Source organism: Moschus berezovskii, chromosome 12, assembly GCF_049115385.1.
Source record: "Moschus berezovskii isolate FMDL1 chromosome 12, NW_MosBer_1.0, whole genome shotgun sequence".
Classification (NCBI taxonomy): Eukaryota; Metazoa; Chordata; class Mammalia; order Artiodactyla; family Moschidae; genus Moschus; species Moschus berezovskii.
Window position 1 is genome coordinate 19,230,029 of NC_142471.1, and position 25,503 is coordinate 19,255,531.

Genomic DNA, 25,503 nt, shown 5'->3' on the forward strand with positions numbered 1-25,503 from the left:
AATAAAAATTAAAAAAAGAAATATGCTATCTAGGTTGGTCATAACTTTCCTTCCAAGGAGTAAGGAAAGGTACTTAAGAAATGTTGTTAAATTTAACTGAGACCAAGGTAGCTTTCAGTATAGTGATTCTAGGTTCATCACAGACAGTTTAAGTTTCGGCCTGTGGCCCCAACATATTTATAATTTACTGCCCCTTTTTACTCTCAGAAATGACCCCATGTCACTTAATAATAAATAAGTGACACCATGTCCCTTCAGTTCAGTTCAGTTCAGTTCAGTCGCTCAGTCGCGTCCGACTCTCCGCAACCCCATGAATCACAGCACGCCAGGCCTCCCTGTCCATCACCAACTCCCGGAGTACACTCAAACTCATGTCCACAGAGTCGGTGATGCCATCCAGCCATCTCATTCTCCGTCGTCCCCTTCTCCTCCCGCCCCCAACCTTTCCCAGCATCAGAGTCTTTTCCAGTGAGTCAACTCGTCGCATGAGGTGGCCAAAGTATTGCAGTTTCAGCTTTAGCATCAGTCCCTCCAATGAACATCCAGGAGTGATCTCCCTTAGAATGGACTGGTTGGATCTCCTTGCAGTATAAGGGACTCTCAAGAGTCTTCTCCAACACCACAGTTCAAAAGCATCGATTCTTCGGCGATCAGCTTTCTTCACAGTCCAGCTCTCACATCCATAAATGACCACGGGAAAAACCATTGCCTTGACTAGACGGACCTTGGTTGGCAAAGTAATGTCTCTGCTTTTTAATATACTATCAAGGTTGGTCATAACTTTCCTTCCAAGGAGTAAGCGTCTTTTAATTTCATGGCTACAATCAGCATCTGCAGTGATTCTGGAGCCCAAAAAAATAAAGTCTGACACTGTTTCCACTGTTTCTCCATCTATTTCCCATGAAGAGATGGGACCAGATGCCATGATCTTGGTTTTCTGAATGTTGAGCTTCAAGCCAACTTTTTCACTCTCCTCTTTCACTTTCATCAAGAGGCTTTTGACTTCCTCTTCACTTTCTGCCATAAGGGTGGTGTCATCTGCATATCTGAGGTTACTGATATTTGTCCCGGCAATCTTGATTCCAGTTTGTGCTTCTTCCAGCCAGTGTTCCTCATGATGTACTCTGCATATAAGTTAAATAAGCAGGGTGACAATATACAGCCTTGACATACTCCTTTTCCTATCTGGAACCAATCTATTGTTCCAAGTCCAGTTCTAATTGTTGCTTCCTGACCTGCATATAGGTTTCTCAAGAGGCATGTCAGGTGGTCTGGTATTCCCATCTCTTTCAGAACTTTCTAGTTTATTGTGATCCACACAGTCAAAGGCTTTGGCATAGTCAATAAAGCAGAAATAGATGTTTTTCTGGAACTCGCTTGCTTTTTCGATGATCCAGCAGATGTTGGCAATTTGGCCAACATCCGCTGGATCATCGAAAAAATAGCAAGCCATTAGGGAAACTCAAATGGCATTTGTGAGCAGGAGTGTTCTTCCAGTGCCCCCTCAAACCACTCCAAACTGCAGGTCAGCAGGCGTCTGATTCATTTTTCTATCTCTATTAAAACTTCACTGACTAAAGATTATCTAGACATCCAAATTCAACACACTTAATTTTTTCAACATTGGAATACTTTTAAAGAAAGAAACTGTCACAGTCTTATTCTATATTATTATCAACCGAGGGCATTTCCGCCCCTCAACAAAACATTCATGGTTATCACAGTGGGGTGAGGTGGAGGGCAACCGGTGCTACTGTCATCTGGAAGGCAGAGACCAGGGATATTGCTAAGCATTCCACAATGCACAGAACAGCCCCCACAAAGAACTATCAATCCAAAACATCAATGACGTAGAAACCAAGAAACCCTGCTTTCACATGAGATAACTGTTAAAGTTGATATTTGAATGATAAAAACATTAATACCAGTGAAATTACTGTGCCCATGGCACCAAGAGTAAAAATGACCATAATTGGAAGGATTTGCACTATTTTTCTAAGCATTTCTGGAACATCTTAATTCTGGCTCTGAATTATTTAAAATTACTTTTTCAAAGCAGTCAATTGAATAAAACGAAGAGGCTTTATATAGTTCATGAAAAGTTTTTCTATTTTGGAAATAAGAGTTTTGATTAAAATTGGCATTTCTGAAACTTTAATTGCTAGTTATTGCTGGGGAAAAAATATTTCTAAGACCAGCCAGATGGGACGCCTCAAGATAAGAAATTATAAGCCAATGTTCATATTCCAATCAGAAGAAAAATTCTGTTTATACATTCTTAATTCTGCTTAAATAGTAAGCAATATATTCCTTTAATTAATTCCTAAACTAGCTAATTTCCTAACTAATTTCCTGGCTAGCTAATTTCCTAACATTGGGTTTATTTCCCCAAAATATTACTAGATTATTAACAAGCAGAACAGCATCTTTGTAAGAACACTTTGTATATTACAGACTGTAAATTCTAACGGGATCAGACTAATTACTGATAAGGCAAATTAAATCTCTTTGTAGATATACAGTCTTCCCATAGAAACTTAAAATGTTCATATTTCAAAACCCATTTCTGATTGAAATATAATGTAGTATTTCAGTTCACATGTCCAAAACCAGAACAACACAAATGCCTTCTTGACATTAACACTTAATAACATTAAGTCTTAGGAACATGACCTCCACCTCTTTGGTAACTTTGCTCTCCCACAAAGAATTAGTCAATCCAAAAAATCAATGATGAAAGCTTCCTCTCCTCCCTTTGTCACGCCCCTCTCTTCCTTTTCCTTTCTGCCATTTTGGATTGGAAAGACTTACAGTGGAGGAATGTGAGGAAAACCATAATGACTCCTTCTGCCATCCACGAGACTAAAAACTGTCCCCAAACAGGAAAAGATAGCCAAGTGAGGGCTTTCATTTACTGAATTCTATCTCAAGCCCTTCCAAACATAAGACTCTTCAAGCCACAAAAGAAAAGAAAAAAAAAGTTGTTTTTTGAGGGTCTTGCTTTTGGTAGATTTAGAGAACTGTTTCCTTTTATTCCAGTTTGCTGAAAGTCACTGAGAAAGAACTCCAAATTGAGGTACATCTCTTACTAGTTGCTTAGATTTGACAAATAAAGCAATCATCAAAATCATGGAGTGTGCACTTCTTTTAAAAGTTCTATTTGTTTAACATAATATGACAGCAGTATGGGTAGGCAAATAAATGGCATTACTTAACATAATCATTTAATGTTGTACAACCAACCTCAGGTCTCACTGCTTTATGGCTTGCAAAGAGTTTGATGATAACGTTGATTGTTAGTGTGAAGATATAAATTGTTCAGTAGCTAGAATTGTTAATGAAAGCAAAAGAACACAAAAAAGGAAAATAGGTTTTAGCAGCCCAAATTCATTGCTAATTGCTTGTGCATTCATTATAGGCTGACCAGGACTAATTACCTAATTAAACTAAAGCTCTGCCTTACAGGAATTTCTAGAGCTATGATGTTAGTTGTCAATTACCTCAGCAGGTCCTGTTGATGGAGTAGTTAACTCAAGGCCTGTTTTGCTTTTCCCAATAGCAATACATGGCACTCTTGTTGCGTAATTTATGCTTAGAATGAAAAAAATTTTTTCCTTAAAAAATTCTTGAAGCTTAACAATAACAATAATGTTAACAAGAGCTCATGCTCATTTTATTCAATAATTTATACTCAGGAAATTTCAAGATAATCTCCTTTAGAAAGACAAAAGAGACACAAAGGAGAAATCAGATATCACTGTATACAAGTTACTGAAGGTTCTCTTCACATGTTGTTTTTAAAAATACATTTTAAAATGTGTCTTTTGCAATGTTCTGCAGTATTTCACAGGATGAAATTATATTATTTCATATAATATTTTAAATTTATAGGTTTTTTTAAGCTGGGAGAAAGGTAGTAAATCATCTAAATTATTCATTTTATAAATAAGGGAACTAAGGTTCCAAGAAGTGGAATGACTTACCCACAGTCACCCACTGGGTTGCTAGAATCAGAAGTAAAACTGGTATCCTGTGAGTTTATTTTCTTTCTTCCTTGATTCCTGCTTTCCACTTTCAAATAATACTGTCATTTCTCAGGCTTTTTCTAAATGCTGTCCATCTAATTGGATAAGATTTTTGGTTTGTTTGCTTATTTTCAAAAGGCTTTCATTAGTAGCATTTTACTCCTCCAAAGCAACACATATAGAAAGTGTCCCTATATGAAGTCAGTCAAATGTCGTAGGAGGTATTCTCAGGTGAACACACAAGGGAGTACATTTAAAAAAAAAAACTTATTGTTTACCTTGCCCAACTGAAAAGATGATAATCAGAGCTAATCCAAGCAGCTGAATTGCATCCTGATATTTTTTCCCTGTGGTATGTGATCCTAAATCAATGGATCATAAGTCATTAGCAATAATGACTAATTGAGAGTCATTTTCCAGGAAAGCATGACTTCATTAGAAGAGTTCTTCCATCCTCACTCCCCTTGATTCTGGGCTATAGCATCTGTTCCCCACAAGAACACACAACTCTGGTGCGCTCCTCCGCCCCTTTCACAGTCATTTTTCATGTAGGCACCAGCAATGAATATCCAGTTTAACTTCTTTTCTGCCAAGTTAAAGAGGATGCTTTTCCCTTTCTCTGCCTCTTGGAGATGAACATCAACTGTTTCACTACTTGAGATTCAAATCCATTAATTAAAATAAATATAAAGTTTTAAAAAATCTTTCTTTCGGCCAAGAGGAAAAGGACAGATGGGGAAGCGGAGGAGGTGGAGATAGCTGATGTCTTCTTAAAGGGAAAGAAAAACAAGAAGCATGAAATTGGGGGAAAAATTAATTAAGAGAGGTAAAGGGTGCTTAGGTTTAATTTACAGTTCAGAACTATTTTGGGTCTTACAATAATTGAACTACTTAAGGGAGAAGAGGAAAACCGTCCTAATGTTAAATTGGTAAGGTGGCTGTCATCATCTTAAATCACCTCCAAAAACAGGTGACACATGGCCTTTAGCAAGGGCTTCCCTGATGGCTCAGTTAAAGAATCTGCCTGCAATGCAGGAGACCCTGGTTTGATTCCTGGGTTGGGAAGATCCACTGGAGAAGGGATAGGCTGCTGCTGCTGCTGCTAAGTCACTTCAGTCATGTCCGACTCTGTGTGACCCCATAGACGGAAGCCCACCAGGCTCCCCCGTCCCTGGGATTCTCCAGGCAAGAACACTGGAGTGGGTTGCCGTTTCCTTCTCCAAGGGATAGGCTACCCATTCCATTATTCTTTAGCCTTTGGCAGTGCTTCAGACAGAGCGTAGCAAAAACGTTCCATTATTGACTTCCAAAAGATACATCTGTTTTTTCCTTCCTCCTCAAACTTCCTCTGCATGCTCCCAATTTTGAATTTCTTTCTCTTGCCTCCCATTGCCTGAATGGCAAAGAGAAAAAGAAATCAGTTTAAATCCTTCTCCATCCCAACCCTACATACATCAGTGTGTAGAATCATATGGTTAGAAAAAAAAGTTACATAACACATCAGAACCTCTACAATTTTTTAGTGTAATGTGAACACCTAAAGTGTGACCTGAACACTACAAATTCCTGGGCTTAGCATATTTAAATAAAGAGCCCATACCCCAAAGTGATCTGATTTCAGATAACCACACAACGTTAAATCAGAGTAGAATGAAGCAGAGTTACTTTATAAGACCTTAGTGGAGATGGACAGAGTTAAGAGAGTTATGCTGCTATAATTTTAGATAAATGAGATGAAAAAGAATGCTTATGTTTGCCATGCTGAGAACCAGTTCTTCTGCCTTCACAATGATTTATTTTTTCTTACAACTTGACATTCATTCATGATAATGGATGAAAAATATATGCTAAATTTCTTAAAAACTGAAAGCTACACTAGAAACCCCAAATATTTCAAATATAATTGAGTTTAAAAGTAGAAATTTTTATCAATTTATTTATCATATTCTGTACTAAATTAAAAGACAGATATAGGAGTAAGCTGGCAAGAACTACTGGGAAAAAAAGGAAATCTTCTTGCCTACTTTTTAAAAAAATGAACTAATATAAGCTAGGAACTCAAGAGCAATAGCATCTGAGAATGTAAGTATTTTAGTAGTCTTTTGACTGGGTCTGAGTGCGATAAACAGAGATGGACAAAATTTTTGAAAAATGATTTGAGAAAAAGTCAGAAGGTGATCTATCTGTGAATTAAGTAAAATGAGTCGTCATAAAGAAGTAGGCCAGAGAACAAGGATGAAAGATAAAAATACTAGGCGAGTTCCCAAAAAATGAAGAGATGGTATAACTAAGCAAGTAGAATTAAGATGCCATGCGTGCATGTGTATGTGTGTCTGTCTGTGTCTGTGTGTCTGTATGCTGGGGGTTCTTCCAATTCTTCTTGCTTCATGTTTAATTAAGCAATTGTTAAAAAAAATCAGCTTTACTCATGCTTCTGTGTGCTTCCTTCATTCCTAAATTTAATAGTTAGATGTGGGCTGGAGGTGAGATTTAAGCTTTATCAACCTTACCTACCACCACGTAGCTGTCAACTCATCAAAAAGAATATGTGGAGAGAATATACTTTAAGAAAGAGATTGCCAAAGCAACAGCTCATCAGCAAGCCCTGTCAGATCCACCTCCAAAGTAGATTCCTAACCTTTACACTAGTTTTCTTTTCTCTAGATTACTGCCTTCAATTGGGGTCTCTATACTGTTACATTCCACCCACCATCAATCTCTTTTTCAGACAGAATAGAACAGATCAAGTAATTCTCCTACCCAATGCTCTCTGAAAGCTTCTCACCACACTTATAATAAAATCCAACTTACTACTATGGCCCTCAACTCCCTATAACCCCCTAAGAAGGGCCTACGAGATTTGTGTAATATGGTCGTTGCTTGCCTCCCCAACTTCATCTCTCCCCAGTGACTCTGAATGTCTCCATATAGTCTAACCCCACCAGCCTTCATTTGTTTCTAATTCACAAAGCTCATTACCACCTAGTCAAAGTCACAGTCTCCAATACTCCTTAATATCCTTTAGGGCTATTTTTTCTTAGTCGTGGAATACTCTGACAACCAGATTTTTCCACGGCTGACTCCTTAATACTCAGGAGCAGCTCAAATGTTATCTTCTGGTCACTTCTGACAACCCAGTAACACACAACACACACACATACACACACAAATGTATCATACTGCCACCTGGTTTGTCTTCATAAACTCATCTGTTTGAAATTGTGTTGCTCATTTATTTGTATTATATAACAACCTCCACACCCAAGATACACACACACACACACACACACACACTTGTAGGTAAATCCCTTTTAGGGAATTCAGATATTCCTTGTCAAATCCCCAAAGTCTAGAACAATGCTGGTACCCAATAAATACTCACTATTTATCAAATGATAGATTCCATCTATCCCAAATTTTTCCCAAATCTTGTTTCTGTCTTGTATTTCTAGCACTTGTTCACTATCACTTCTGTCTGCTCTCTTTTCTGAATGTCTTTCGGTCTTCATTTTTTTTTCTTCATTCATCTATACTGCAACACAAAGGAAAATAGAACAAGGAGCATGAAAAGAAGGATGTTAATGGTAATAGAAACTCAGTCAGCCTATGCTACTGACAGTGGGGCAGAAGGCCAAATAAAATGCTTCTTAAGGGCAGAATGCTAAAGCTGAAACTGCAATACTTTGGCCACCTCATGCGACGAGTTGACTCACTAGAAAAGACTGATGCTGGGAAAGGTTGGGGGCGGGAGGAGAAGGGGACGACAGAGAATGAGATGGCTGGATGGCATCACCGACTCAATGGACATGAGTGTGAGTGAACTCTGGGAGTTGGTGATGGACAGGGAGGTCTGGCGTGCTGTGATTCATGGGGTCGCGGAGAGTCGGACACGACTGAGAGACTGAACTGAACTGAACTGAAGGGCAGAAGCACTTAGGATAGAGCTCATCCATTAGAGCAGTCCTTAAAGACAGTTTCAAAAAGGAATTATGTAAGTAGCCTGTTTGTAGCCTTAAAAAAGAGTACCATATGCCTTAAGGACACTTAGCAGCTCTTAAAAACTTCAACATGCAAAAGGTTCAGATGCAGATTTTGAGATGATCTGAAAATCTGTACATTCAGCAAATACCTCCAGGTGATCCTGGTCTTAGGAAACTTTGAACTCTTTGGCCAAACAATAAACAGCAAGGACCTGAGGGATGGTATTACCAGGTGAATGGTTAACTAGCAAACATCATCTTTTTCTAAAGAAAAAATTTTAAAAATTAGTTTATTTGGCTGCACTGGGTATTAGCTGTGGCATACAAACTCTCAGTTGCAGCATATGGGATCTAAGCAGCGATCAAACTCAGATCCCCTGCATTGGGAGTGTGGAGTCTTAGCCACTGGGCCATCAGGGAAGCCTCAACAATCTTTTTTCAAATCTCTACCTTGAAGCTAATTCTCAAGACAAGCAAATTCCATTTTAATATTAGTTGAATATTACTTAAATTCATTGGTCTTTACCATTTTTAGCAACTTTCAAATTATAATAGCTACTACTATAAGAGAGTTACTATGCTCTAAACGCTATCATCAGCACTTTGCATACGTATCTTAATATTCCATTTTATAGATGAGCTTCAGCTAAATAAGTACAGACAACTACTAGGAAGTAACAGATTTGGAAATCAAATACACCTGTATGTTACTAAAGTCTGTGATCTATGGAGTCACAGGTTGTGTTGTACAAGTCACTTCAGTTGTGTTTGCCTCTTGGCAACCCTAGGGACCATAGCCCATGAGGCTCCTCTGTCCATGGGATTCTCCAGGCAAGGATACTGGAGTGGGTTGCCATGCCCTCCTCCAGGGGATCTTCTCCACCCAGGGATCAAACACAGGGATAGTGCCACCTGGGAAGCCCATGGAGTCTATGCTGCTGCTAAGTCATTTCAGTCATGTCCAACTCTGTGCGACCCCATAGACGGCAGTCCACCAGGCTCCGCCATCCCTGGGATTCTCCAGGCAAGAACACTGGAGTGGGTTGCCATTTCCTTCTCCAAGGCGTGACCTCCCACTAATTATACTTTAGTAGAAATAAAATCAATAAATAAAATCTTTATTTTAGATTTTTAAATGGATAGAGGGCATTTTTCTCTTAAATATTCCTCACTTTAGAAAAAGACTGCATGGAATTTCATTACATTGTGAATTTTGACAGTATATTTAAGTACCTTAACAATGACAGGGATTCTCTGATGGCTCAAGCAGTAAAGAGTCTGCCTGCAACTCAGGAGACACAGAAGACACAGGTTCAATCCCTGGGTCAGGAAGATTCCCCTGGAGGAGGAAATGGCAACCCATTCCAGTATTCTTGCCTGGAAAATCCCATGGACAGAGGAGCCTGATGGGCTACAGTATATGAGGTCTCAAAGAGTCGGAAACAACTGAGCAGCCCCAGTGCACAGTGGTTTGTGTTCTTCCAAAAGACCACTGTACATGACCAGATATAACTAACAATGACATGGCAACACTGAAAACAAATAAACCTTAAAATTGCTTTTATAAAACAATCACTATCTTCAATCAAAATCACTAAATATTAAGAACTGATTCACTATTTACAGATCAGTGGTTCTCAAATTGGGCTGATAACTAAGAATCACTTAAGGGGCATCTTAAAAATAAAACTTCTGGGCTTCACAGCAGTTCTTCTGAATTGGGGTTGGACCCCCAAATCTTTACTTTTGTAAAGCTTCACAGGGTTTTCTGATGAGTAAGGAGAATTCAGAATGTCTGTTACTCTGATTCCAGATTCTACAAGTGACTACATTGAGGACATAAAAGGGTGAACTCTGCAAAAGACAGACAACTTGCACGTAACACGTTCTAAGTAGCACGTTCCGTTCCGTCGCTCAGTCGTGTCCGACTCTTTGCGACCCCGTGGACTGTAGCCTACCAGGCTTCTCCGTCCATGGGATTCTCCAGGCAAGAATACTGGAGTGGGTAGTCACCATTTCCTTCTCCAGGGGATCTTCCCGACCCAGCGATCGAACCCGGGTCTCCCGCATTGAAGTCAGACGCTTTAACCTCTGAGCCACCAGGGAAGCCCAGTAGGCTGGAAAAACAATATCCTAATCCTGTGTTTAACGCTTTCAACACCAATTCAAACAGCTGGTTTTGATAAAACTGTACTTATTTCTGAGCTGCTGCTTAGGCCCTGGCAATAATTCACTATCGTCTTGCAACTTATTCTCTCATCTGCAAACTGGGAATAATAATAATGCCTACCTCTTAAGAGCTGCTGTGAGAATTAGTATATTCATTACGTAATGCTCCTAACACAACGCCTGGCATGTACTGAGTGCTCATTAGATAGGTTACATAGCCCACTAAAAGAGCATGCCTTTTTTAAATTAGGGAGAATTTACTAAACCACTCCAACTACAAAATGAGTAAGAAACCCATGTTAGCTTCGGAAATCCAAAAGGACTTTAAACTCCGGGTAAAGTTAAGATCATGGAGAAGGCAATAGCACCCCACTCCAGTACTCTTGCCTGGAAAATCCCATGGACGGAGGAGCCTGGTAGGCTGCAATTCATGGAGTCGCTGTCAGACAGGACTCAGCGCCTTCACTTTCACTTTTCACTTTCATGCACTGGAGAAGGAAATGGCAACCCACTCCAGTGTTCTTGCCAGGAGAATCCCAGGGACGGGGAGCCTGGTGGGCTGCCGTCTATGGGGTCGCAGAGTCGGACACGACTGAAGCGACTTAGCAGCAGCAGCAGCAGGGTTAAGATCAAGAGCTTGCCTTATCTCTCACAACAGTTTCTCACAGGATGCCTTAGAATCATCTCGTGAATCAATCTCTGGACGAAGACCAGAACTTTGTATTTTTAGAATAACTCCCCTCCTCCCCTAACCAGGTGTTTCTTATGCAAACTCAGATTTGATACCGTTAGTATACAGAATCGAGAAGGCAATGGCAACCCACTCCAGTACTCTTGCCTGGAAAATCCCATGGGCGGAGGAGCCTGGTGAGCTGCAGTTCATGGGGTCGCTAGGAGTCGGACACGACTGAACTACTTCACTTTCACTTTTCACTTTCACACATTGGAGAAGGAAATGGCAACCCACTCCAGTGTTCTTGCCTGGAGAATCCCAGGGACGGGGGAGCCTGGTGGGCTGCCATCTATGGGGTCACACAGAGTCGGACACGACTGAAGCGACTTAGCAGCAGCAGCAGTATACAGAATCAGTGACCAAATGTCCTCTCCAGCTCCAGCAAAAAATACGACTGTGCTCTGTAAACAGAAGAGCAGCGTCATCAGACCCTGATGCAAACAACAGCTGGGGACGGCTGTGGGCAGTAACTGTGGTGACCCTCTCATCTCCTCAGAAACAGAAAATTACGAAAGCGCGGTCCAGCAGACACTGCTGCCTGTGAGGCCACAAGGAGCTAAAGTTAACTCAACAGCCTCCTACCCAGGGAAGGCCACAGGAAAACGACCTTGGAGGGCGTACTAGGCCGGAGTGGCGCCAGAAGGTCAACGACCCTCTTGCCCGGTTCCGGGGACAGCCAGGAGTCTACACTACACCACATGCCAGATGACGGAAGTGCGTCACCCCAACATGCCGAGGAATGTCGGGAGTTGTAGTTCATTGGCTGTTTCTCTTGTGCCCGAATTCGCCTTTCTTCTAAGAAGCAAACCCCTTGGAACCATAATGCAGGTCGATTTATGACCCACAAATCTAATCCTTCCCTTTTCCAGATGACAAAGGAACTCTCTCAGAGCGCATGCGGAATACCGGACCACAAGTCCCAGCATGCTCTGCAGAGCGCCGGGAACGCCTGATCACCGTCGTAGGTGCGGGCCGCATGAATGGAGCTTCTGGCGTGAGGCAAAGCCCGCCACCGTCCGCGCGGTACCTGCTCCCAGAGCGTGAGTGCGGGTTGTGGGCCGTGCGCGTGCGCGCTCAAAGGGGGCGCGAGGCGGGCACGCCCGGCCGTTGCCGCTGAGGTTGGCGGCTGTAGTGCCGCGCGCCCGACTGGCCGGTAGTTGCGGGGCCTCCAGCCTCGCTCCGGGCTGCGGGCAGCCGTGGCGGCCGCCGGCGACCGCAAGGGGCGGAGGAAAGCTGGAGGCGGAGGGGGGCGGCCTCGACACGCAGAGGACCTGCAGGGCATGCCCCGAGACAACATGGCCTCCCTGATCCAGCGGATCGCCCGCCAGGCGTGCCTCACCTTCCGGGGCAGCGGGGGCGGCCGCAGCTCTTCCGACCGCGGCGAGGCGCCAGGCCCGGAGGCGCCGATACCGCAGGGCTTCCCGGAGAACCTGAGCAAGCTGAAGAGCCTGCTGACCCAGGTCCGCGCGGAGGACCTGAACATCTCCCCGCGTAAGGCCACGCTGCAGCCGCTGCGGCCCAACCTGCCGCCCGTCACCTATATGCATATCTGCGAGACCGACGGCTTCAGCCTCGGCGTGTTCCTGCTCAAGAGCGGCACCTCCATCCCGCTGCACGACCACCCGGGCATGCATGGCATCCTCAAGGTGCTCTACGGGACCGTGCGCATCAGCTGCATGGACAAGCTGGAGGTGGGCAGCGGGCAGCGGCCGCGGGCCCCGCCACCAGAGCAGCAGTTCGAGCCGCCTCTGCAGCCCCGGGAGCGGGACGCGGTTCAGCCGGGCGTGCTGCGCTCACGGGCAGAGTACACGGAGGCCAGCGGCCCGTGCTTCCTCACGCCGCACCGGGACAACCTGCACCAGATCGACGCTGTGGACGGGCCCGCCGCCTTCCTGGACATCCTGGCCCCGCCCTACGACCCCGACGACGGCCGGGACTGCCACTATTACCGAGTGCTGGAGCCTGTCAGGGCCAAGGAGGCCTCCGGCTCGGCCTGTGACCTGCCCCGAGAAGTGTGGCTCCTGGAGACCCCGCAGGCCGATGACTTCTGGTGCGAGGGGGAGCCTTATCCAGGTCCCAAGGTCTTCCCTTGAAGCCGCTGGCGCCCGAAAGCGGTGGGCCGAACACTTGCCCTACTCAGATCTAGGCTTGGCTGGCCGCAACCCCATCACAAGGGCTTTCTTCCTTCCCTCAGCCTGGGCGTTTGATCTACTGGAATGGGCAGTAGCCGCTTCCTCGGGAATCTTGGGAAGCGCGGGCGACTGGATTGCAACCACCGGGCACGGTTTTGGGGGCGGAGTAGGCGGGGAAGCTAGGTTGTTTCCAGGCTCTGTCACTGCCACTGGGGTTTGGAGTGGGGGGGCGTGGGGGGTGCAGGGGACTTATCTGAAGTGCTTCCATCTTATAGCCATAATGAAATTTTTCTTTCCTCTGTTCCCATCCTATTCAAAATACACAAAGTGGTTTTCTCCGCCCTCCTCTGGGTAAATAGGATTTGTTTTCCACTTGTGTCCTATGTCCTTTTACTGCTTCTTGTTATAGTTCTAACTTATTGACTTTGCATGACCTGGTGGTTTGAATAGTTTTTAGTTCAAGTCATTGGTAAAAACTAGGTTTAAAGAGCTGAGCTACTATTTAAAGTGAGCTGTCTGGCCTAATTAAGTTTTGTGAAAATTAAATCCATCTTTTCAGATTTGAGGGATTACACTCAAACTAACTATGCATGTAGAGGACAAGATTTCTTCCCTCCCCTTACCCAGTAACCGTATCTGGGTTAGGCTGGCAGCAAAAACTAAGCAGTTCAAGCACCTGTATATCTCAGTGACAAATGATCACTTAGGGCTTCCCCACTTGTCCAGATCTAGAGTTGAGCAGATGTTTTTATTGCAGGTTCACCTTCAATGCAAAAACTATTATCCTGAAGTGACTTTTATGTCTTAGTGTACTTTAGGAAGTAATAAAGTAATTCTGTATTTTCTAACCAGAGCTGAATCAGTATGCTTCCAAACAACTGAATGTAAAATACTGGTCTCCAGCTGTTGAATTCTATGTGCCCCTATTTACTTCCAGTATTTTCCTGCAAAAGTAGAGGAAAATGTTGATGACTGTTTCGAATTCTCTCAGGAGCTCTAATGTTTCAGGGGCTGTTGGTTCCAGCTGTGTTGTTGGTGGCAATGTTCTTAGAACAGCCCCCCTCAGTGCTTGCTTCATCTGGGGTGGGTTTTCTGCAGGAAGAGAGGCACAGATGACCAGGTCTAGAGAATTGAGAATTAACTATATTGCTAGCCACTTTAGGGCACCCAAACTTGGGACAAAACACTTCCCACTCCGAACCTCGTGAACAGTTGGGCTATCTGTGACTAGTTTTATCTTTGTCCTTTTAATAGGCTGAGCAGCTTTATTTTATTTACAAATGTATTGACACCATTTGCTTCAGGCCACGGAACACTCCTGTTTCCCCCTTTTTACTATTTATAGGATTCCTTTTTTCACAAAACTTTTAATAAAAACAAACTGTAGAAATAAACACATCAAAATTTGCCCAGCTGTTGTCTAAGCCCTCTTGATTGACTTCCCCAGGTAGTAATTGAGTTCTAATATCTGTAATAAAGAGGGATTTGCTATTGGTGGAAAGCGATGACCCTGTAGGGAAGCAGTATGTGCCTTTGCCTCATTGCACACTGAGTTACAGAGGCCCAGAGTGAAGGAAGATTTGTTCCCAAACTTAGAATGGAAAAGCAAATTCTTAATGATTTTTCTTAAAAAACAAAACAGATGGTACTCAACATGATACGCCACTGTGCTGTAAACCTCACAGAGGCATAATGCATTTCTTCCAGGTTGCTAAGTTGTTTTATGACAGTGTCCCATTCTGGTGTGATTTATTATACTTTAGGGGGGAGCTTGCTTCATGTGAAATTAAGTTCTAGGTATGCAAATGATGACTTCCTTTAAAATTGTTCGCAAGGGTTTTTTTTTTTTTCCGTAACAGTGATGAATGTGTATTATCAATTACATACCTACCTGTTTTGAATTATATTGTAGCAAAAAGTTGACCAACTTATAACAGTTGTTGATGGATGATGTTTAAGTTATAATACAACCTGGAGAACGTTAAACTAACCTACAAAAAGTCATTCTGGCAATAAGACAGTAATAAAGGAGAATTTTTTTTCCAAACTTCATTATAAAAATTTTTTAAGTTTTCAAGTACAAGTTGAATGAAAAGACTAAGGTGCTTTTCAAAAGAGTAACTGAAATTATCGCAGGCCAAAACAGCAATATATATCTATAATTTAGTTCAGTAAGAACAGTGGAACTTTTGGTTCACTAATAAATTCTGAGTAAATTAACGGTGAAACAAAATTAACTTGTTTTAGTGAGCCACTGAGGAAAGAATATCCTTAACACAAAGACAAAATATGCAGAAAAATCTTGCAGCTTTCTGCATAAACTCTTAGATATGATCATGTGCTGCTGTTGTGTTTCCTTATATTCCTGTAATATGGGTAACAACTGTGGAAAAAAATTGTCTTCTCCTACAAAGACTAATGAGCACAATGATACTAATCACTTAACTATTCTGTTGAACAACAAATGCAATAACTGCCTCTCATCGATGAAAGTTTGTCTAAGACTTCTAAAGCTTTTTTAAATCTCTGGTTATATCGTTTTAGAGTATTATATACTCTACCTACTACTTTATGGGAATTGATTTTTTTTTTTATTAAGGTTAAATTGCATGATGGAATTTACACTAACTGCTGTTTACCAGTGAAACTGATGAACCGTTTTTTAAAGTAATGTGTGTTGGTCAACAGGAGTGGGTTATCTGACCTTCAACACTAACAGCCTTTAACTTTTCCCAAAACTGACACCTTTTATTCCTTCTGCATTGTCCCCTTGTGGATGCATTAGTTTAGGCATCTCAGGAGGATTCTTGTCACTGATCTATTCCAGATAGTAGAATCTTGTGCTCTAGTTCTGCTCACCGAAGAAGCAATAGTGTGTCTTTATTTCAGGACTCTGCCCATTACTATTCAACTCTAACCTGAAGACAGGGCCACTCTTGTAACTCTCCTGTTCTGAATTCAGAACTTCATATCACACAGAAGCTCACCATTGATTCTTACAGTGCAATGAGTGTCAAAGAAGGAAATCATTTGTTAAGCCCCATATAGAAAACGAATCTTCTAATCCAGGGATATTTACATTTCTGGATTAAAATCTGTACTTATGGAAAATAAAGGCATTTTGAAATTGTTTAGAGGTAATCTTATTTGGTTATTACAAAATGGAGAAGGAAGATATTACTTGCTATGATGTCTATATTTGAATTACTGTAAAAGGTTCCCAGTCTGTATGGTAAGATTATGTTGTACTAAAAAACTGAGGGTCTTCTGGAGATTATAAAGTCAAAGTAATAATATAAACTTAATAGTTTATTTCCCTGTGTGTAATCTTTGAAACAGCCTGATTGAAAACACATCTGAAATTATCTAACATGCAACCATACTGTTTTGCTCCAACAAAAATACTGCTTTTATATTTAACCTAAGGAAAATAAGCTAGTGCAGAGAAAAGAAAAACAACTTTCATTCTTGGAGGAAGGAATCTTTGGAATTAAATATTTTCTTGTCTTTGCTTTTTCTGTAAAACTTGTTTTACTGCTTTGGATTGGCAGCATTGTAGGCACTTGTGGTGAGGTGATAGTGACCTTTCCTTCCCACCACCACCCCCAAAGTTGTATTGAACTGTTAAAATATCACTACAGCTATTTTTAATATATACCAAACAATTTGCCTTAGTTTCATCAGCAGTTAGGATATTGAAATTAAATAGCCTGGTTTACAAACAGTTGGAAACCTAACCTAAAATTAGTATGCTGTTGCTGGTAAGTCACTTCAGTCGTGTCCGACTCTGTGTGACCCCATAGACGGAAGCCCACCAGGCTCCCCTGTCCCTGGGATTCTCCAGGCAAGAACACTGGAGTGGGTTGCCATTTCCTTCAATAAGTGAAAAGTGAAAGTGAAGTCACTCAGTCATGTCCGACCCTTAGCGACCCCATGGACTGCAGCCTACCAGGCTCCTCCATCCATGGGATTTTCTGGGTATACCTATTTTTAATGTGTACTGAACCATCTCAACTGCATTATGATCTTTAAGGTATTAGTCTCTGGACGTTTATTTTTAATAAGAATTCCCAGTAACAGCTTAACATCTATAATATTATTTAATAAAGCATATTGACTAAAAGAGAGCAGGTATATTAGCTTTATATGCTTTATTTCTTGGACAGAGTAAAAAAATGAGACACCTGTGAAAAGTATCCTGAATGTTTCAAGCAGAGTAAAATGCTGTTAAAGATTGACCTAACATGTTGAAATCAAGGAGCAAAACCCAGAAAGCTGGCTCTGAAAAAACACCAAGGTATATTCCTTATGGTATGGTAACGCCAGGTCACCAAACCCACATCAAGGCAAAAGTGACTGTAATCAATTTGACTATCAAAATGTCTTTCATCTTATTAAAAAAAGACTTTAGTCTGTTGCTTTGTAAATGACTGTTTACCTTGTCTTGATTGAAGGTGCTCTAAAATTAAAATTTGGCAAGACAATTATAAATCACATAAAACTTAGGTGTATTTATGGCTTCCCTGGTTGCTCAGGTTGTGAAGAATCTGCCTGCAACGCTGGAGACCTGGGTTCGATCCCTGGGTCAGAAAAGTCCCCTGGAATGGCACCCCACTCCAGTATTGCTTCCTTGAGAATCCCATGGACAGAAGCCTGGCAGGCTACAGTCTATGCAATGGCAAAGAGTCCAATCAGACTGAGCAACTAACATCTCATTTTCACTTAGGTTTATTTTAATGATGTTTTAGTAGAGTATTATTAAAAACAATTATCAAAATGGCATTGTTGTATACAAAACTTTAACAAAATTGGCCAAGCAAGGATGATACTATGTCAACAAGCTAGGAAATAATGAATCTAATGAGATGACACCAGTCACTAGAACGACCTGACTCCGGAGTTTAGAAAGTTCCATTTAGTAGTTACAAGAGGTATTGTGCATCTTTGAAATAAGGACAGGGAAGAAATAAGGGTTACCTATCTCCACAAATCAGATTTCAAATTCTAGTGCTGGTAAGGGCCAAAAAAGAGTTTCCCTGAGTATAGCAGCCACTGCCTGCTGTTATAAAATACAAGCCATCCATTATCAGCCATGTCTTAGTGACAAAGGACAGACAACAGTTTTCAGATGATGTATCTAGACAGTGGGCACTCCAATATGTTACACTTGTGTAAGGATCCAGAGGCAGTGAGTGAAGTTAAATATTATTTAGGTCCAGTTTTAGAGTAAAAAAGATAAAGACAATATTGTATTATAGATATTGGGGGGGTGTCAGTTAATTTATATTTTAAAATCACTACAAAAGGCTTGTACTAAAATGACTCCTATTGTTTTGCAAAGCATTATCCAACGAAGGGCCATGTTTGTCTATTTGATTCAGATTGTCCTTTGAGATTTTAAGGCTGGTGTACACCTATATCATCTAAAAAGCTGGGTATTTGTCTCTAGACCCACCAGACCTATGGCAGAGAATGATCCTTCCAAATGGGTGCAATTGGGGAGACGTCTGGAGAGAAATGAGTCCTGGGGTAATTCCTTTGGTAACCCATTAATGCTGTCATCAGCAGTGTCTGAGTGCGTTTTCGATCAGAAGAGGCGATAGCGCTTTTCAAAAAGTTTTCTGTGGTCATGAGACTAATCCTGGAACCTGAAAGTCATTTCCAGCTTGACCACGCCACCACACTTTCCACAAAGCCACATCTCGTCTGAGTTCCAGGCTCTGGTCAGGGTTCTGAAAGCAGTTGCAAATGTGTAGTCTCCGAGTGGGCACTTGTTTGTAAGTATTTATTTTCCGGAGCCCACTCAGGAGCAGAGAGAAGCTATAGGCTGTTACAGAGGACGGAACAATGAGTCAAAACAACGCCTCCCCACTTTTACACTAATGCATGGGGGAAATCCCCAAAGCTAGCGAATGCTCGCGTTTGATTATGAATGGAGATTGCTTTGTGGCAAGAAGGCCGGTGTGGAAAGACTAGCAAAGAAAACTTGGAGATCATGGCTTGGTCAAAGTACTAAAACCCACTGGGTACTGTTGAAGTCACACCCAATAAATCTTGCATAAATAATTTCTGCAGCAAAAATATTGTTGAAAAGTATTTATTTACACTATAGTCATAAACCATTCATTATCTGAACTTTAGTTAGTGGTTTTGTGTTAGAATAAATCATTTATATTTCCACAACTATTAAGAGCTAATAACCAAACAAGTCAGCTCCAGTAACATTATTTACATTCCTATCTGCAATTTGACTACAAAGATAACACTTTTAAGTCACAAAACACAGCATACAAAAATATACTTTCTAAAAAAAATTCCAAATATTAATAGGCAGAAATATACAGCCATACTAAACCCAGGGAGTGATTTTTTTTCTCCGTAGTAAGGCAACCCATTTACATGCAGACCCTGTAACATTGTCTACATCACACAAGGCACCAAGGACACGTCCAACACAATTGCATGCATCCTAGTTTCAGAAAATATATGTACATTCCCCTTTAAATAAGTTAACCTCTGACTCATTGCAAGAGATCATAAATGTTTTACTTTTTCTTTTCCCAAAGGTTCAGAACTTGAAGAACAGTGCACATCAAAAATACACAAAATCTGAATGGATATACACTGAAAAAATAGTCTTTACGTTTCTGAAACCACTCAAAAAGGAGCAGGTATTGCTATGTCCCTCCCATCACATTGCACTTCTGTTCTCTCAGTTTATAATACATATTGCTTAAAGGGTTGAGATGACTAGATAAGCTTTGATTCACTTCTAGGGCAACAGAATGCAGCGTAAAGGCCATGCTTCGCCCACTGGACAGCATCCCCCAAATCAGTCCCAGGCCATTAAAGTGCGCATCAGCTTTGCTTCTGCCTTTTTGCTGTCCCCCATCTGAAGAGATCAGCATCTCCCAAACTACTGTAGAAAAAGTCTCAAATCAGTTCTGACATCCAGAGTCAAAAAACTAACCAGTCAGAATAAGAGCAGGGTAACAAAACCTAGTCAAACAACCCTTTAAAGTAGGGTCAGGCCTCAGACCCCTAGGCCAGAGGCCCCCCACCCAACTCCCTTCTGAGCCTCCCCATTACTTTGGGGTGACAGTCAACTCACCTAAGACAGACTAAGGTGGGCTAAGTTTTAGAAGCAGGCTAAGACCTGCTTCTAAGTGGAAAGGAGGGGGCTGGGGGGAGGCAGTACTAGGCTCCTTCAAGGCCCTTTGCCCAACGAAATGAGGGAAGGGCAGGAATGGGTGGTAGTGTTTGTCGTGCAGCTCCAATGGACGAAGGGCCTCCGGGGCCTCAAAGAGCTGGTGTGTCAAAGTGAGTCTCATCTCAGGGGGTCCGGGTCCGAGACGAGCAAGGGCCGAGGGACCCTCCAACAATAGTGCTGCTGTTGCTGCTGCACAGAGTCCCCCCGGCCTGCGCGCCCCCGCTGCAAGAGGCGCTGGAGGCGGCCGGCACCGCCGAGGACGGGGCGCTGCTTTTGCGCTCCTTCTGTCTCAGGTGGATCTTGGTGTGGCGCTTCCTCTCATCACTGCGGGCAAACTTGCGGCCACAGTAATCACAGGCAAAGGGCTTCTCGCCAGTGTGGGTGCGGATGTGCGTAGTGAGGTGGTCGCTGCGGCTGAAGTTACGCATGCAGATCCGACACTGGAAGGGCTTGTGCCCCGTGTGGATTCGGATGTGCCTGGTTAGCTCGTCCGAGCGGGAGAAGCGCCGGTCACAGCCTTCCGCTGGGCACGGGTAGGGCCTCTCGTGCACTGGTGTCTTGCTCGGCCTGTTGGGGTACTTTCGAGGCCTCAGAATGGGCCGCAGTGGCAGATGGTGTGGGTTGTAGGCAGCCGCGGCAGCCGCTGCCGAGCCAGTGCCAGGTAGCCGGGGTCCCTCGCTGCCTCCACCTGCCCCTGGCCCTGTGGCCCCAGCACTGGGCCCTCCCAGGGTAAAGTTGCGGATGGTGGAGAGCGGAGTGAGTGGAGGGGGGACTCGCAGGGAGTCCAGGGGGCAGGGAAAGGGCTTGCGGTCTGGGCCAGCTGTACCGTGTAGGTCTCTCTGGCACTGTGAGGGGAAAAATCCAGGATAGTCTGGAATCATGGGGAAGAGACTTGGGTCCGTGGCTGGCTTGGGGGATGGATAGGAAGGAGGTGGCGGGTAGGCCAGAGAGGAGGAGGTGGAGGTGGTGGCTGCTGATAGGAACGCAGAGGGGTCCTGGTAGAGGTCTCCTCCACAGCCCGCATAAGGAGGAGGCGGCGGCGGAGTGTAGAGGTGGTCCAGGTCAGGCTGGGTCTGGGACATGGTGCACACACCCAAGGGTCCAGTGGCCAGTGGGTTGGGAGAGGCAGAGGTAACGCTGGAGGAGGCTGTGGTGGAAGCTGGGGAGGTGACCCCCTGCAGGATGCCTGCACTCACAATGTTGATAATACCTTCTGGGTAGCAGCCGGCACCAGGGTACTGGGGGTCAATGGAGAACTTGCCCATGTAAGTGAAAGTCTGGTTTCGGGGTGCTGAGACCGGAGCAAAGCTGCTGGGATACGGAAGATCCAAGGACCTCTTCTCTCCAGTCATGTCAATGTTGATCATGCCATCTGGGGAGGGGAAAAGAAGAATGGAGGTGGAGCATTGAGAATGCAGCCAAGAATCCCTTCTCACCCTTCTGTCTCACATGAGTCCCACCCCAAGGACCCCAGCACTGTAAAGCCGGGGCAGAATTCAACAGGTGGGGAAATTGTGGCCCAAAGACAGCGAAAAGAGGCTAGCCCAGGATCCTACTGTGGAAGCCAGCCACAGTCTAGGATTCAAACTACCTCCAGGAAAGCAGGATGAGCTACCCCCACCCCCACCCCACCTCCACCACATACAACCATCTGTGGCTCCAGTCCCCAATGAAAACACCCAATAATAGCAGCAGCAGTATTAAAAATTCCCCATCTGCCTGGAAGTTCTCTCTCTCCTTTGCCTGAGGTCCCACGGCTAGGGAAGGCACTACCCAGGAGCCTGACCCCAGCCAGTGCAGCTAAGGTGTCAGCCTGAGAGGCGAGCCAAAGAAGGGCTCAGTGATTTCCCGGCTGCTCCCCACCCCAGGTTCCTTCCCTCCCTCTCCCGCTGCTGGAGCGACTCGGGCTCTGCCATGGAAGGGTCTATAGGTTTCCTTTCCCAATCTTTCAGCCGTGTCCCACACCTGAGGGGCCTCGCCTCTGCCCAAAGGCAGTGGCAGGGCTTCGGGAAAGGTGCGCGGGCCTCGGGAGACCTCTTGCCAGCGCCAAGGAAACTCGCGACGCCGGTGCCCTACGGCCTCCCTCAGCAGCCACGGGGCCGCTTCCCGCCGTTGCCCGCCCTCCTCCTCCTCCCCGCCGGGCCAACCCCCTCAACTTCGCGGGCAGCGCGCAGGTGGGGGCGCTCCTTCAGACCGCAGGAGGAGCGCGCTCCGAGATTTTCCCCGGGTCTCCTCTACCGAGGAGGAAGCGGCGGGCGCTTTCCTCGGGCATCTCCGTCGCTCCGCTCTCCAGACACTCAGCTTTCCGCTAGAGCCCCGAACTTCCCCATCACTTTGCCCCTACCCCGGAATTGGGGAGGCTGGGGTGCCGCCGGCAGAAAGGCTCCCATAAGCCCCGAAGCCTGGTGGGGAACCACCTCCTACTCTTATGCCTAAGCCCGCCCGGGGCTGGGTGCGCCGCGGCGCGCGCACGCCGGTTCGCTGGCAACCTGGTGCATCTGCCCGCGCGCCCAGCTCCAACGCCCGGTTCCCCGCTCCCGCTTTCCTCCTGCATCCCCTTCTATTCTTCAAATCCAGTTCAGTCAACACCTTCCACCTCTCCTCCAAGTCCCGCACACGCACGAAAACCCACCCACCACCTCCGAGCTGCGTGGGTCCCGGTTCGCGAAGGGGGCACGCGGCTTACCTCCGGCCACTCCGTTCATCTGGTCAAAGGGGCCTCCTAGTTCGGCATTGGGGAAAATGGTCACCGACGTGGGGTTGAGGTCCTCCACCGGGTAGATGTTGTCAGACAGCTGGTGCACAAAACCACTGAGAGTTACTGGGATTTTGTCTACGGCCTTGGCGGTCATCATTTGCTCCTCGCACAACCTGGAGACCCAACTCCCTCGCTACCTGGAGTGTCAGAGAAGCCGTTTTGGAGAGGGATTGGACTGAGCCTAGGTTGGTATCTCCTTGTGCCCTCCACACTTAAAAGCAACTACCCCACTCAAAAAAAAAAAAAAAATCTAACAGATCTAAAACTAGCAAACAAGTTGCTGGTTTAAGAAGAAAGATGGCTATTTGCCACTGACTCTCTCCTGGGTTCCGGCTGGGAAGCCAGGAGTCGCTGGTGTAGTGTTATTATAACAGTCAGTGTGTCCCCTCGCCGAGCTATTAATCAATTGCTGCTCTCTCGGTTAGACGGAAAGTGTTGCTCTAAGTATTTATGGGCAGGTCCTCAATGCCCGTGACGTCACTGCCCATATATGGACTGAGGAACAGGGCCGGGCCTGGCAGCTTTTGCCGTCACATGGCCTATTTGCATAGGGGCTCGGCTGCGCGGGCTCCTCTGGGCTCGCGACTTCCAGCTTGCATCCCGCAGGGGTCTGGGGCAGGCGGCCCGAGCCGCAGCCCGGGTCCAGGGCTCAGAGCCCGGCAGGGATGGGCCGTGCCACCGGTCCGGCTTAGGCCACTGTGGGAGAGCGATCCGGTCCCGGCTGCGGCGAGGCCTCCGGGGCGGGGAGGAATTCCGGTTCTCCGGGACTTTCCAAAAAAGGCGAAGATCCGGTGCCGGCAGCTCCGCCTCCCCAGCCCTTGTTTGGGAGCCATTCCGGAAAATTAAACTTCGGAAAGAAACCGAACGGAGCCGAGACACTACAGTCAAACCCCTACTCACTTTCTTGGCAGCTTAAAACCGCAAGCAAAAGGAGGCAGAAAAGAAAAAAAAAAAAAAAAGCTGCATGCATTCACGGAAGCTGACTGCTTTTTTCTGAATTACTTGGTGGAAAGAAGTGGCTGGTGATAAGAGTGAATGCGGTATTGCTTTTTTGGAAAGTCTGTTCTATTTATACAGGAGCGAAAACGGAACAGGTTTGGGGTTGTTTGTTTGTTTAAGTATTTTGGGCACCTTGGGGGGGGGAGACCCTCGGAGAAGCAGATAACTGCGGGGAGCTTCGAGAGAAATCCTCAGCCGGAGACACCCCCCTTCCCCTGCCCTCGCGCTCCCCGCCCCCCTTCAGCTGCTGCGCTTAGCGGGCGCCCTTCCCGGCGCGTCTGGGCGGTCGGCTGTGTGGGGGCGTCCAGATGGAGGTTTGGACACTCACCCTGCCCCGCCACACACGCACACACACTCTTACACGCGCTCCACTTCCGCTACACACACTCCAGCCCCCGCTGCCTTCTTCACACACCCACTCGCACACCTTACGCTACACACCTCCCTGTTGACAGCGCGCCCGTGCGTCCTCCTCGCCAACAGAGTGGCTGGTCGGCGAGAGCCGGCGCCTGGGTTTGCTCGACAGGGTGCTCTGCGAAAACACCCATCCTCACCTTCACACTGCCTGGACCGACCGCCACCGCAGTCCCCCACCCCCAAAACCCGCCGGAGGGGCGCTCTGCCCGCACCCGAGCCCTACTCCAAAACACACACATTAAAAGGAATATTCTTCCTTTCCCTGGCCAAGAGCCACCTCGGAGAGCCCAGCGAGGTCCAGAGTGATAGCAAACGGTGACGCTAACGCCAGTTTCGAGGCGCCATCACCGCACACACTTTTACCTTTGAGAGTTAAAAAACAAAACAAAAAACTGCCCCCGACAATAACCTTTATGCTTAGTTCTCAAAACAATTTTTAAACTTTTCAGAGGTCCGGACTCTGGTCGGCTGTTCTGACCTCTCCTATCTCCCGGCGCGCCCCGGCCCGCCTTGGGAGCGCTCGGAGCCTGGCCGGGGCCTCGTAAGAGGCTGGTCTCAATTGCTCAAAGCTGGAGAGCGGCCGCCTGCCACCCCTTTCCCGTCCCCAAAGCAGCCGAGGCCTGGGACCGTGCGCAGGATTGCCTCTAGGGCCCGGCCCTGCCCTAGCCCGCGGCCAGCCAGGACAGCCCCAGCCTCGTGGGGGCGCGGGCTACCGAGAGCCACGGCGCCACGCCGTGGAGGCAGCGCGGCGCTGCAGGCGGCTCTCCCGCCGCTCACCTGCCGCGGCTGACCCGCTCCCGCCCGGCTCCGCGCGCGCGGCGGTCAGGGCCCCGGGGCGGCGGTGAGCGGCCTCAGCTCCTCTTCTCGAGCTCCGCTTCTCCCTCTGCCCGCCTCGAAATTGGCCGGCCATCTTCCTGACTTCAAACACCCAGAGAAATTTTGGGAAAGTTTCTTGCTGGAGCTGCGCGCACTTTTCCAATTGGAGATTAAAAATAAAAGGGGAAAGGCAGGAAGTCGCGGCAAGATTAGCACCCTTGTAGGTACCCCCACCCTCGGCAAAAACGTGAAAATTTCCCGTTT

General features: G+C 45.6%; 2 protein-coding genes across 2 annotated transcripts; one reads left to right on the forward strand and one right to left on the reverse strand.

Moving 5' to 3' along the window:
- The first annotated feature begins 11,689 nt into the window (after window positions 1-11,689).
- Window positions 11,690-16,169, forward strand: ADO (2-aminoethanethiol dioxygenase). The gene has a single exon (XM_055425645.2). The coding sequence runs from the start codon at window positions 12,188-12,190 to the stop codon at window positions 12,998-13,000; it is 813 nt and encodes a 270-aa protein (XP_055281620.1). The 5' UTR covers window positions 11,690-12,187; the 3' UTR covers window positions 13,001-16,169.
- Window positions 16,170-19,108: 2,939 nt separating this feature from the next.
- Window positions 19,109-23,713, reverse strand: EGR2 (early growth response 2). Its single transcript, XM_055425644.2, has 2 exons — window positions 22,936-23,713; window positions 19,109-21,621 (listed from the first exon to the last, which is right to left on the reverse strand). Exons 1-2 carry the CDS (start codon window positions 23,102-23,104, stop codon window positions 20,372-20,374), a joined length of 1,419 nt encoding a protein of 472 aa, XP_055281619.1. The 5' UTR covers window positions 23,105-23,713; the 3' UTR covers window positions 19,109-20,371.
- Window positions 23,714-25,503: the final 1,790 nt, after the last annotated feature.

Coding starts and splice junctions, on each gene's coding strand:
- EGR2 (XM_055425644.2), bottom strand. CDS start 23,104: ATGATGACCGCCAAGGCCGTAGACAAAATCCCAGTAACTCTCAGTGGT. Junction 21,622..22,935: donor GATGAACGGAGTGGCCGGAG/GTAAGCCGCGTG, acceptor TCCCCTCCCCAG/ATGGCATGATCAACATTGAC.
- ADO (XM_055425645.2), top strand. CDS start 12,188: ATGCCCCGAGACAACATGGCCTCCCTGATCCAGCGGATCGCCCGCCAG.